Source organism: Osmerus eperlanus, chromosome 8 (assembly GCF_963692335.1).
Source record: "Osmerus eperlanus chromosome 8, fOsmEpe2.1, whole genome shotgun sequence".
In the NCBI taxonomy this organism is placed as follows: Eukaryota; Metazoa; Chordata; class Actinopteri; order Osmeriformes; family Osmeridae; genus Osmerus; species Osmerus eperlanus.
Genome location: NC_085025.1, coordinates 10,401,745 through 10,414,851, shown reverse-complemented (window position 1 = coordinate 10,414,851; position 13,107 = coordinate 10,401,745). Strand labels below are relative to the sequence as shown.

Genomic DNA, 13,107 nt, shown 5'->3' with positions numbered 1-13,107 from the left:
CAGACCCCCTCGCGTTCACCACGCCTCTAATCCCTCTGTTTAAGCATCGGCCTGTGTGTTAGGCTGGTTCTCATGCTATACAGATCTCCTACAGTATAACGCCACGCCTCAAATACCTGAGTAACTGTCAGTCTGTACATGTTCGTACGCATGAAAAAATAAAAGAAAAGACCTTACATCTTTATGTAACAAGCTATCATAAGCCCTACCTGTCTGATAGCCTGCCACCCCGTGTCTCCTGGTCCCAGGGGCTTCACAGGTCACGTGTGTCCAGTCCAGGGGTGGTGTTCCGGGGGGAGGCAGTGGCTCAGGACCCCAGCTCTCCCAGGGCCCTGTTTGAGAGCTGCAGCCAGACCCTGGAGAAACTCGCACAGGAGGTAGCTCTCACACACACGCACACTCTTTCACTTTATAACACAAGAGCCACACACAACTCTCACAGCTACAGAAAGAAGTTACATTGAGTTAATGGGTGTTGTACTGACTAAACCACACAGTTATACAATACCCAAAGCTTCTGGGGTCCACTCAGAGATGTTTGTACTTTTCCCATTTCCCATGCACCACTTTAGGTCCCTGATTTCTATGTACTGGAAGCTTCATGTAGACACTTCAGTAAAACCCAGCAGTAGGAGGATCACTATACAACACCTTGAATAAGGGCTGCTCCCTCTTGCTGTTCCCCGTCTCCACAGACAGGTGGCGTTGAGAGCAAGCCGGGCGAGGCGTCGGCGGCGGGCGGGGCGGCGGTGCAGCAGGAGCTGTACGCGGCGGTGTCTGCGGCCTCCTCCTGGCTGGACGGAGCAGAGAGCCAAGTCCTGACCGGCCCTGTGCTGCTGTCTGAGGACACGGAGACACAGCTGGGTCACATGGAGGTAGAGGGGAACACACACGCACACTGACACGTCTTATTATCAGGCGAGAAAAACAAATGCCTTCCATTTCACTGCGCTGCAGGCCTGTCATGTGCGTGTCTGTCCTGTGTGTGCAGGGTCTGGGTAAGGAGGTGCGGGGTGTGAGCGGGGAGGTGAGCCAGTGCCGGGGCCTGGTGGCGGGGGGAGCAGGGAGGCTGTGTGGAGGGGAGGAGCAGGCCCTGATGGAGGACACCCTGGACGGACTGCAGGAGAGGCTGGGCCTGCTGGACTCCACCCTGGAGCAGCACTGTGACTGTATGAGGGACAGGCTGCAGGAGCACTCCACCTTCCAGGTATGACGCGCGCGCGGGTGTGTGTGTGTGTACAGAAGACATACGTTGTGTTTCGAGGTGGGGAGTGCATCAGGTATGACGAGCCTGGCTTCCCTGTCTGTGCTGCCTCCTCCAGGCGGAGCTGAGGATACTGTTCACGGCCCTCGGTGAGAGCAAGCACCAGCTGCTGCAGAGGATGGCCGGAGCTGTGGACAGACCTGCCTCCAAACAGATAGAGGTAGGATCACACACACACACACACACACAGAGACACACTCACACACTACACGCACCCGCATGCAGCTCTAAAGTTCGGCCGCTCCCTGTGCAGACTCTGTCTGAGGTGGAGGATGGCCTGAGGGAGTTTGAACAGAGGGTCTCAGAGCTCAGGACCAGAGCAGAGGGACTGCAGGCGGACCAGGTGTCCAACCAAGAGCTCCTCAAACTGCAGGTGACCAGCCCTCTTACACCACCCGTCTTCACCCTTCTCTCACCTCTACTGTCCTCATCTCGTTGTCTCTGGCAACATCTCCCCCTAAACATTGATTCCACTGCTACAGTACTATACTGTATATCTGTAATTGTACTTGATACTTGTGTACTTGTACTGAAGTAGTATGAAAATGCACTTTAACATAAATATGTTGCGAAACTCTTGTTGTGTATCACTGTTCTGTCACCTCAGGATGCGTATGAGGAGCTGGTTCTGATGGTGGGCGCCAGACGCAGCAGTCTGAACCACAGCCTGGTCCTGAAGGCCCAGTACGAGAGCGCCCTGCACGACCTCATCGACCTGGTCGACACGGCCCAGGACAAGATGGCTGCCGACCAGAAGATGACGGTGGGCTCCGTCATCGAAGTACAGATGCTCCTGGACAAGCACAAGGTGAGCAGCCTCGGGGCAGAGATGGTGAGGAGGAAGGCGACGTGGATTGGTCAATAAACCTTGTTGTTTTGTATGCTTTTATCTATGTCCCTCTCTCCCCGTCCTGTAATCTCTCCTCCAGGAGTTCTTCCAGGGTCTGGAGTGCCACATGATCCTGACCCAGACTCTGTACAGCAAGGTCAGCAGCCTGGTGGTGCAGAGGGAGAGCCAGGCCCTGGAGGAGACCCTGGCCCAGGCCCACTCTGTCCTCAAGCAGGCCCACCGCAGGGGGGTGGAGCTGGAGGGCATCCTGGAGGTGAGAGGGCAGGGAGGGAGGGAGAAAGGGGAGAGGAGGGGGAGGGTTGAGGGAGGAAGGGAGGGAAGGGAGTGAGGGAATGGATGGGAAGTTGGAAGGGAGATAGAGACGGATAAATGCCTCCATCCATTTGGCTATTTCAATTGTTGAAACTTAGCCACAGCTTTTAACGTTTGCCAACATGGAGGACACGCCTGCTACCAGGCTCTAGGTGTCTCTCTCACAGTAACAGTGTGGATATATAACTTATACAACTGGATTTGATGTGACTGGATGGATAGATTAGAGCGGATGAACAAGCAGTGTCATGTGATGAATGGTGAATCAGTTGTGCCCTTGTGTGCCCCTGTGTGTCCAGTCGTGGAGCAGGCTGGTGGAGGACTACCAGGGCCTGTGCAGACAGCTGGAGGCTGTGGAGTGTAGCATCCCCACGGTGGGCCTGGTGGAGGAGTCTGAGGACAGGCTCAGCGAAAGGATCGCTCTCTACCAGGTACAGCACACACACACACACACACAGACACATACGCACATCCTGCGTACACGTTCGGGAATGAAACACATGCCGAAGTTAGGGCAGCCATGTTTTTTCATGATAATACTTCTCTACTCTAACCTCTTCTCCCTCCCTCCCTCCCCAGCGGCTGAAGGCCAGCCTGACGGAGCACCAGCCGCAGCTCTACCAGGTCCTGGAGGAGGGCAAGCGCCTGCTGCTGGGTGTCTGCTGCTCAGACCTGGAGAACCAGCTGACCCAGCTGGGCGAGCACTGGCTCTGCTCCACCACCAAGGTCAACAAGGAGCTGCACCGCCTGGACTCCACCCTCAAACACTGGAGCAGGTCAGTCTGACAAACGGGCGGGCGGGCGGGCAGACGAGCAGGTGGACAGACAGGCATTGGGCAATGAGTTCCAGCTGGGTCTGGGGTCATAAACGTAATGTACATAGGTCTTACGGACATGGCTACCATTCATCAAGGGTTAGGGTTAGGGTTAGTATCTTTTCTTGGGGACCAAAATTCTTTAGGACTTCTAGGAGTTTAGGACTTATACACTTTTCAGTTATGGAGAGATGGATGCAGAGTGGGTAGTAGAATTTCGAGGCGGTATGCTAGTGGTTATGCTAATCTAGTTGGTTATGCTAATCAACCCCCCCTCTTGACATGGCACCCCACAGGTACCAGAGAGAGTCAGCAGAGCTGAGCCAGTGGTTACGGTCGGCTCTGGACCGTCTGGAGTTCTGGACCACCCAGTCGGTGACCGTACCTCAGGAACTGGAGACGGTCAGAGACCACCTCTACGCCTTCCTGGTGAGTGACGGCCCACAATGCACCTGGCCCATGTGCCCCCCTTAGCAGGGGGCGTAATAACAATGAATGAATTCCATTATTACAAAATTCAGAAGGCCTACATTTTCGAATGTCAAACAGAACCACAGCTCATCCTCCATCTCTTCTCTCCTTCCGCCCACCTGCGCTGCAGGAGTTCTCCAAGGAGGTGGACGCCAAGTCGTCTCTGCGCTCCTCGGTGCTGAGCACGGGGAACCAGCTGCTGAGGCTGAAGAGGGTGAACACGGCCGGGCTGAGGTCAGCGCTGGCCCAGGTGGACACCCAGTGGGCCGAGCTGCTCACGCGAATCCCTGTGGTCCAGGAGAAGCTGCACCAGGTAGGCACCGCGTTCTGCTCCGTGCATGTCTTCCGGGGGAGGATCTAGAAGCGGCAACCCAAGAGCAAAGTAGTTTCAAAGAATACATCTTCGTCTCCTCTTTATGAATCGATCGATTTGGCTTCCGAGCTATAACGCGGACCTACTGTGTTTTGGTGTCCCTTCCTACAGTTGCAGATGGAGAAGCTAGCTTCGCGCCACGCCATCGCAGAGCTCATGAGCTGGATCTCGCTCATGGAGAACGTCATCAAGGAGGACCAGCAAAGGATCCTGGGAGCTGTAGGCTCGGAGGCAGTCCAGAGCTACCTTCAGAAGTACAAGGTGAGAACTGGGCCTCTCATCCTACACAGTAGAGCGGACAGTCCTCTACAGGATAAAGAGGATAATGTTACTGATATTTCTCATGCTCTCATCCCTCCCTTTCTCCCTCCATCCTCCCCCTGTCTCCTTCCCTCCATCCCTGTCCCTGCAGGGTTTCCGGATAGACCTGACGTGCAAGCAGCTGACGGTGGACTTTGTCAACCAATCGGTGCTGCAGATCAGCAGTCAGGATGTGGAGGGCAAGCGCAGCGACAAGACCGACTTTGCCGAGAAGCTGGGGGCCATGAACAGACGCTGGCAGATACTGCAGGGACTCATCACAGAGAAGGTGGCTAGCTCTCCTCTAGTGGTCTGGAGGGGGGGATAGTGTGTTCACACAGTGCACGCAAATGCTTCTTTTTACCACAGGTTTTTACAGGCTTTTCTGTGTGATCCTCCCCAGATCCAGTCGTTGGAGGGTCTGTTGGAGGGTTGGTTGGAGCATGAGAATGGAGTGCAGGCCCTGAGGACCTGGCTCTCCCTGCAGGAGGACAAGTTGAAGAAGAGACACAGGATAGAGGATGTAGCGTCAGTCCAGAACGCACTGAAAGACTGTCAAGTAAGAACACATTATCCCATCGTTTTCCACATGACCCCGACCCAACACCCGATGAAACCTCCTTACTTTAACCTCTGTGCTCTTCTTAAGTGTGTTTCACCCCGTCCTTTTCACCCTTCAGGAGATGGAGGAGTTGGTGAAGGAGAAAGAGAAGGATCTAGAGAAGACTGAGGAACGAGGGAACGCTCTCATCCAGGACAAAAAGGGCGAGGCCTGCTCGGTTGTCAAGGAGACCCTTAAAGATCTAAACCAGTCGTGGGCCAGCCTGGATCAAATGGTGGGTTTTAAGATGGCCCCATGGTCGAGCTCATTTGTGTTTACGATTATTCATTAACTAAACAAACTCATTCTTCACAAATAGAGCTTTGAAGAAGTGAACCGACTCGTACTTTTACAGTCCGTACCCTATAATTGAAGCCGTGAGCTCCTCCCCCTCTGACAGATCAATCAGATGAAGGTCAGCCTGCGGTCGGTGCTGGAGCAGTGGACCCTGTACCGGCGGGCCGCGGAGGAGATCAACCGCTACGTGCTGGAGGGGCGCTACGCCGTCTCACACCTCTGCCTGCTCACGGGCTCCCTGGAGGCCGTGCAGACGCAGGTGGAGAGTCTGGAGGTACGGACAACCAAAACATGACAGAGTTTTGGATGCTGTAGGTAAATGGAGGGAGTCGTTGTCCCTCTGTTCTTTAAAAAGAGGATAACATTTGTGTGTGTGACTGTGGTTTAGAGCCTACAAGAGGAGTTGGACAAACAGGAGAGCAGTCTGAGGAAGTTTGGCTCCGTCACACACCAGCTCCTGACCGAGTGCCACCCATCTGTGTCCGACGTGCTCAACGGTGCCCTCCGTGACGTCAACATCAGGTAGGCCATACACAGGGGCGTCGCCAGAAATTTTGGGCCCCATAAAAAAAAGGGCCCCTGTCAGTCAGGGGCCCTTAGAATCGTCATAACTATTCCCCCCTATACGGCGCCTCTGGCCATACATGTGCTGTAGAGCTGAGACTAACAACCAAGCACAGACAATACATTCTCCCTTCTAAAAAGCTCCAGAAAGCTCTGTTCAAACAGTTCAAAGTTGGACTCCTAAAAGCATTAGTCCCCCAACTGATTCTGGACCAGCTCCTAACCCCTGGCCTCTCTGTCGGCGCCAGGTGGAACGGGCTGCTGGAGCAGATCTCAGAGCAGCTGCGGAGCGGCCGGGGCCTGCTGGGGCTGTGGCAGCGCTACGGGGAGCTGCACGGCGAGAGCGTGGCGGCCGTGCAGAGGCAGGAGGAGAGGGCCGACCGGCTGCTGAAGAGCGCCACCGACCGGGACGTCACGGAGGAGGAGAGCAGCGCCTGGATCAGAGACTGCAGCGTGAGTGAGGCGGTAGACGGAGGCGTCATGTGACAGGATGAGCGGTTTAGTAGGGCGGAAGTGTCTCGTATGGTTTTCCACAACGAGTTCCGATTCGTCTTTATATTTTCCTGTTTATCCAATGTCTCAAGTCATCCTCATATGCACAGAATCGCCTAAAGTCACACGCTCACTGTCTCCACTCTCTATCTAAGAAGGCAGACATGTGAAACAACTAAGATGGTGCTGACCAGGCAGTTTATCTGATTGATACCATCCCTGACCTTCCCGCTGGGGGCCAAACTCCACCCTCTGTGCTTGTCTGAATACACACCAAGACCTCCAGGACAAAAGCCCTTTCACAGGGGGACAGCGGAGCACAAGACAAGCCCAGATTAACACCCCAGGAGGCTCCCAGGGAGAGGGTGGGCATGCTCTTTCGGTAGTATTTCATGCCGTGTGTGTTTGTGTTGTGCAGGAGTTGCTGGGAGGCCAGGTGTCTGTCCAGCGCTCCCTGCAGCAGCTGCAGGGGCTGGGGGAGGAGCTGAGCACCCAGGTGGACGCCTCCTCCATGGCAGCCCTCCAATCAGACCGCCTGTCACTCACACATCGCCTAGCAACGCTGGAGCACGCCCTGCACAGGCAGCAGGATGCACTGCAGGTCAGAGGAGAGCTGGACACACACACACACACATGTACAGCATACACACACACACACACACAGTCTCTGTTACTGTCTGTTCATAGCCCTCTCACGTGTCTCTGCAGAGTGGAGTCCAGGACTGTGAGGGTTTCTCCCAGCAGCTGGGCTCTCTAACCCTCCTGGCCCAGGAGGCCGAGCAGGTTCTGAAGGAGTCTGACCCGCTGGGCTCCCCTGAACTCCCCGTCCTCCAGGAGCGCATGGAGAAACTGAAGGTAAACATGGGTGACCTTTTGAATCACCGACCCCCCCCCCCCCCTCACCGACCCCCCCCCCCCCCCCCTACACACATGAACCCAAACAACCATCTCTTTGGAAAAGCTTCTTTTTGGTAAACAAACAGTAGCATAGCTAATATAATCCTCAGATGTTATGCTAGCTGTGTCCTCAGGCACAGTAGCCTGTGCTAAACATTTGACCGTACCTGTCCCCCCCTCCCTCCCCCCCCCCCCCCAGGTGCAGATGTTGAGGCTGAGTAGCCAGTCTCCAGATCTGGAGCGTGTTAACGAGCTGGCCTACAGGCTGCCCCTTAACGACGGGCAGATCAAGCAGCTGCAGACCCTCAACAGGGCCTGGGCCACTCACTCTGCACACCTGACGGAGAGGTTCAGGTAACGCTACGGTCCTGCACACACACACACACACACCTGGTCCAGCACACCCCTAGTCCCACACAAACTGATAAAAGAAGTTTGAAGTTGGATTGTCCTCTAACTCTTGACTTCATCATTATTTCACTTCGCTTTCACCAATATAATGGTAAAATAATGGTCATTTTTCTTGTCATGAAGTTAATCACCTTCTATACTGAGGAAACCAAGTTGATTAGGGGCTTGATTTCAAAACAGGACACGCCAGGGCTTGATTAATAAACAATAGGCGGTGTTTTCTGAGTGTTTTGACTCATGTTATGTTCTGTTTCTTCCGTCCTCCAGTAAGCAGCAGGCAGCGTTGCTACAGCAACAGAGCTTCCTCCAGAAGTGTGAGGCCTGGATGGACTTCCTGTCCCACACGGAGCAGAAACTGGCCGCTGAGATCTCTGGGAACTACCACAGCCTGCTGGAGCAGCAGAGAGAACATGAGGTATGTGTGTGTGTGTGTGTGTATTTGTTACTTTGGGTGGGTGTGGATGTGTTTATCTCTCTCTGTGCATCTTTACAGCTGTTCCAGGCAGAGATGTTCAGCAGGCAGCAGATCCTCTACTCCATCATCAGCGATGGACATCACCTTCTGGACCAGGGACAGGTGGATGACAGGTAAACACATACACAACCACTAACCACTTTCTTTATCCCTCTCTCACTTTCTGTATCTACACACACACACACACACACACAGAAACACACACTAATAAGCACTCATTCTCCCTCCTCCCTGCAGAGATGACTTCAGCCTGAAGCTGGCTCTGCTCGGCAACCAATGGCAAGGCGTGGTGAGGCGGGCCCAGCAGCAGAGGGGGATCATCGACAGCTTGGTCCGCCAATGGCAGCGCTACACGGAGATGGCGGAGAAGCTGCGGCGCTGGCTGCAGGAAGTGTCTCGCGACCCGGACGTGCATCAGCCGGGGGAGCCGGTGGCCCTGCAGCAGGCCAGGACCATGCTGGACCAGGTCCAGGTGGGTCTCACGTCCAGCCTGAAAGGGCCTCACGTCCAGTCTGAAGGGCCTCACGTCCAGTCTGAAGGGCCTCACGTCCAGACTGAAGGGCCTCCTGAGAGACAGCCCCACACATGCAGCTTCCCCTCACAGCTCCTTCTGAAATAGCCTTCATTTTTCCTACATTTTGTCATTGTGTTTCCACTGTTTGATTCACCCATCCATGACCTCATCCCCACCCCCGGGGCTTCTCCTGCTCTTTCTCTCTCTGCCCTCTATTCCGATGTTGACCTCTGACCCCAGATAACCTGTGTGTCCCCCCCCTCCCCTCCTGCCCCCAGCTGAGGGAGCGTGTGCTCCAGAGGCAGCAGGGCAGATACATCCTGGCCGTGGAGGCGGGGCGGGGCCTGTTGCTGTGGGCGGATCCCAGGGCAGAGTCAGCTCTGCAGACCGAGCTGACGGACATGCAGGAACGCTGGAGGCACGCCAGCCACCGATTGGACGAACAGAAGAGGGAGCTGCTCTGCCTACTAAAGGTTTGTGTACTTCCGAACCTCAAGCAAACGTGGTTAACCGTAGCTTAACATGCGGTGACCATGACTGGTTGTTATAGAAGGCTATACATACAGTTGGACTGTAGAGCTAGCACTGGGCCCTGGTTAAGTGTTTTGCTGTTGTCACTGTTGTTTGCAGTGTCCCTTGGTGCTGAATGGGTTATGTTAATACTAGCAGTGTTCCAACATGAGCTTTAGCCTGCTCTTTATCTCTCTGAGCTAACACGTCATTGAAGGTTATCTATGGAAACTTGCAATAGCAACTAGAAGCAAGTTTGTGAAGCTTAAATGCTTTACATATGATGTCAGATCAGAATTTGAATTGCCATTCTTTGCTAACATAGATGTATAAGCAAGGTCCTACTGCTATGTGTGCTGATCGGATATTGTGGTTTAACACGCTTTGCTTAACTAGCAGCAGACAATGACCACATTGCAGCAGATCTGATGAAGCATAGCATAATGTAATGACCTAGCATGCTAGTTAACATTCCATCTCAGGCCTGATTAGCACTGAGGTTAGTTTTAAATGCAGGACAGTGAGGCTGAACATGCTGCATATTTCATGTGATTCAGAGTGCATCTTAAGAATGACCAAGTCTGCAAAAGAGAGAGAGAGAGAGATGGATGGCCAAATAGAACACCAGCACTATAGAAAGTGCACAGTCACACATGCGTACATACACAAGCAAGGGCATTTGAGGTGATGAAACATACACAAGATGTGAGTGAACACTTGCAAACGCACACACACATGCACTTACACACACATACAGTTACACACACACGCACTTACACACACACATACACTTAGACACACATACAGTTACACACACACGCACTTACACACACATACACTTACACACACACAGGTTCCAGGCACTCTGCTAAGCAGTGCTGTATCCAACAGAGGCAAACAGGGAAGAGTGACGCAGCTAGAAGCAGCAACCGAGATTTACGGGTTTTGGCAAAATATCTGTTCTAGCGCTGTTTTTTGCAGCTGTCTCTCTTTATTTGCCACTCTCCTGCTATTTCTTTCTATTTCTCTCTCTCTCCTGCTGTCTGTTCCTTGTGTGTGAGGATAACTGGAGCTACTGTTGCTGACTGTGTGTTCTGCCGTCTCTCTGGGTATTTCATGTGTCTGGCTCCTTCTTCAGGTATCATTGATAACTGCTATTTCATTCTTCAAATTTGACCTTAATCCTGCATTTACTTTCATTCTGCTTCCGGTAATACCATAATCCTGCACATAGTTCTCAAAAGACATTATTGGCTCTGTGTCTAGTTAGTGGATTTATTCTGTCTAGCTTTGCGGTTGCTGGGTAGTTTCATGGCGAAGGATATTTCTTTATGTGTGTGTGTGTGTACTGTGTGGCTGAGAGGTTATAGTGCTCTGATTGCTGGGAGGACATGGATATTCTTCTCTCGCGCTCTCTCTCTCTCTCTCACTCTCACTCAGAGCCTCTCTCGCTCTCCCTGTCACCAACATTGCTGCAGCAGATTTACAGCGTCTGCTGTGTCATTGAATCTGGGCAGAGGCACCATTGTGTGTGCGCGTCTTAACGATGTGTGTTGCTATTTTTTTGCGTGCGTGCGCAGGACTGGGAGCGCTGTGAAAAGGGCATCGGCGTGTCGCTGGAGAAGCTCCGGGCCTTTAAGAGGAAGCTGTCTCTGGCCCTGCCTGACCACCACGAGGAGCTGCACTCTGAACAAGTCCGCTGCAAGGTGAGAAGCACAGCATCGCTCTCTTTCTCTCTCTCTGTCTCTCTCACTTTTCTCTCTCTCTGTCTCTCTCACTTTTCTCTCTCTCGCTCTTTCTCCGCCTCTTCCTTGCACACATACAAACGCACTCTGAATGACTCGCCACAGTGACAGTGACGAGATGACACAGTCTATTTCTTCCTTCTCTCTAGGTTGCTATCTCTCTCACCCCCCCCCCCCACACACACACACACACAGACCATTTCTCTCTACTATGTTAAATGTGAAAGATGGATATGATTGGTTTCATTTTGTTTAGGTGAACTAAGTGCAGACAGACCCTGGCTGTGTAGAGTTTTCTGATTCAGCAGTAATGCTGGTCAGCTTCTGTTGAGGTTCCATCTAGCAGATGCAGCATCTCATTTGTGCTCATCATAATCATGTGTGACGTGGACACACACAGGGAGCACGCTCTGTTTGGTCAGGGCTCCTCCACGCGCGCGCACACACACACACACACACACACAGCAAGACACACAGATCATGTTTCATGCATGACTTGTGCTCTGCTCCTTAGAGGGGGAGGGATGCTGGAATAGCAGCACAAAGTTTGCCTAGCATCAGCTGGAGAGAGAGAGAGAGAGATAGAGAGAGATCTGGGGAGTGTGTGTATATGGGGTATGTGTGTGTGTGTGTGTGTGTGTGTGTGAGCATGCGTTACGTAATACACATCCTCTTTCTCAAACACGCATCATTAGGACATAGTGTAGCTCACTGTGGCAGAGAGGACAGAAGCATATCTGGCCAGACCGTCTCCCGGTTCAACCCTGGCTTCTCTGGATCGAAACTCTTTCCATAGCATCAGAGCTTTTGCTATTTTGTTTGTTGAGAGTATATGAGATATTTTAGTTTAGGAAGGTAGCTCCAAGCCTCTGTAAGCATTTCTGAAGTGACTCTTTCACTTCCTGTGTGGTAAGAGCTGAAACGAGGCTGTGTTTGGCTTATATGCTGAGAACTTGCTGTGTGTGCGTAAATGCTCTCTCTGACCACATTTGTGTCTCTGAATTGCAGGAGCTAGAAAGCACCGTTGAGGGCTGGACCGATGACCTCACTTCCCTGTTCTTGCTGAAGGACTCTCTGGGGGGCGTGGTCTGCCCAGATGACATCACCGTCCTGCAGGAACGGCTCTATCTGCTTCAGCGCCAGTGGGAGGAGATCTGCCACCAGGTGAACCCCTACACGCACACACGCGCACACACACACACACACACACATACATACATACATACATACATACATACATACATAGCACACCCCTGAGACAAACACACACACACAATGCAATTGCAACACCTCCAATGCAATGCACACAACCCGCAAGAGGTGGTATCCTATAAATATCATCATTTCATGTTCTCAGCGAGTACATGTTCAGAAGAACGTGTGTAGGTATATCCTACATTCGAACACACTTACTGTAGTATTGTGTGTTTCCTCTCTCCGGGCATTCTTACGGCATTTCCTGTTTCCTAGCCCTTGCTTGCTGGGAGTGTGTGTCGCTGCTATCTCAGATACAAAGGGCATCTCGTCCGTGCCTTGGCCCGGGACACGTTGTACTGAGATAGCTACAGTGTGAGCTAAAGTAAACATTGGCTGTTTGTCTGTTTTAGTTGTCTTCGCTGGCCTAGGTGTCTTGGCTGTCTTAACTTGGGCACCGTCTATTTAGACTCATTCTGGCTAGCCTTGACACTGTCACAGGCAGACTCTGCGTGTTTGATACAGTTCACCGGGCGGACTCTTTAGTTGGTCTGTCTGTCGCTAACGCTGTTAACGCAACATCAGCGTTGTTGCGTGTGGGATGTGCACAGCCCTGTTGCAGTGAGCCATGATAGATAGCTCATGGGACTTGTGAAGCAACTTTGGGATTGCTGTTGAAGTGAGTGTGCCCTCTCTTTTTTTGGACCAGTTTTTCTCACTGTGTAGACCTCTGTTAACCTCTGTTTCTGTCTTTCCTTTCTCTCTCTCTCTCTCTCTCTCTCTCTCTCTCTCTCTCTCTCTCTCTCTCTCTCTCTCTCTCTCTCTCTCTCTCTCTCTCTCTCTCTCTCTCTCTCTCTCTCTCTCTCTCTCTCTCTCTCTGTCTCTGTCTCTGTCTCTGTCTCTGTCTCTGTCTCTGTCTCTGTCTCTGTCTCTGTCTCTGTCTCTGTCTCTGTCTCTGTCTCTGTCTCTGTCTCTGTCTCTGTCTCTGTCTCTGTCTCTGTCTCTGTCTCTGTCTCTCTCTC

The 13,107-nt window shown here is 52.5% G+C and overlaps 1 protein-coding gene across 1 annotated transcript in view; it reads left to right on the top strand.

Moving 5' to 3' along the window:
- Nucleotides 1-12,516, top strand: part of LOC134025209 (nesprin-1-like) — a 49,559-nt gene extending 37,043 nt beyond the window's left edge. Inside the window, exons 49-76 of the mRNA XM_062468108.1 lie at nucleotides 249-377; nucleotides 696-875; nucleotides 992-1,207; nucleotides 1,323-1,424; nucleotides 1,518-1,637; nucleotides 1,872-2,072; nucleotides 2,194-2,367; nucleotides 2,726-2,857; nucleotides 3,006-3,202; nucleotides 3,538-3,670; nucleotides 3,843-4,025; nucleotides 4,197-4,346; nucleotides 4,498-4,674; nucleotides 4,789-4,944; nucleotides 5,066-5,221; nucleotides 5,387-5,557; nucleotides 5,672-5,805; nucleotides 6,096-6,300; nucleotides 6,758-6,940; nucleotides 7,048-7,194; nucleotides 7,436-7,590; nucleotides 7,915-8,062; nucleotides 8,141-8,235; nucleotides 8,360-8,594; nucleotides 8,915-9,109; nucleotides 10,727-10,852; nucleotides 11,900-12,055; nucleotides 12,499-12,516. Coding sequence (XP_062324092.1) covers nucleotides 249-377; nucleotides 696-875; nucleotides 992-1,207; nucleotides 1,323-1,424; nucleotides 1,518-1,637; nucleotides 1,872-2,072; nucleotides 2,194-2,367; nucleotides 2,726-2,857; nucleotides 3,006-3,202; nucleotides 3,538-3,670; nucleotides 3,843-4,025; nucleotides 4,197-4,346; nucleotides 4,498-4,674; nucleotides 4,789-4,944; nucleotides 5,066-5,221; nucleotides 5,387-5,557; nucleotides 5,672-5,805; nucleotides 6,096-6,300; nucleotides 6,758-6,940; nucleotides 7,048-7,194; nucleotides 7,436-7,590; nucleotides 7,915-8,062; nucleotides 8,141-8,235; nucleotides 8,360-8,594; nucleotides 8,915-9,109; nucleotides 10,727-10,852; nucleotides 11,900-12,055; nucleotides 12,499-12,516 — 4,374 coding nt within the window. The remainder of the gene's footprint in view (nucleotides 1-248; nucleotides 378-695; nucleotides 876-991; nucleotides 1,208-1,322; nucleotides 1,425-1,517; nucleotides 1,638-1,871; nucleotides 2,073-2,193; nucleotides 2,368-2,725; nucleotides 2,858-3,005; nucleotides 3,203-3,537; nucleotides 3,671-3,842; nucleotides 4,026-4,196; nucleotides 4,347-4,497; nucleotides 4,675-4,788; nucleotides 4,945-5,065; nucleotides 5,222-5,386; nucleotides 5,558-5,671; nucleotides 5,806-6,095; nucleotides 6,301-6,757; nucleotides 6,941-7,047; nucleotides 7,195-7,435; nucleotides 7,591-7,914; nucleotides 8,063-8,140; nucleotides 8,236-8,359; nucleotides 8,595-8,914; nucleotides 9,110-10,726; nucleotides 10,853-11,899; nucleotides 12,056-12,498) is intronic.
- Nucleotides 12,517-13,107: the final 591 nt, after the last annotated feature.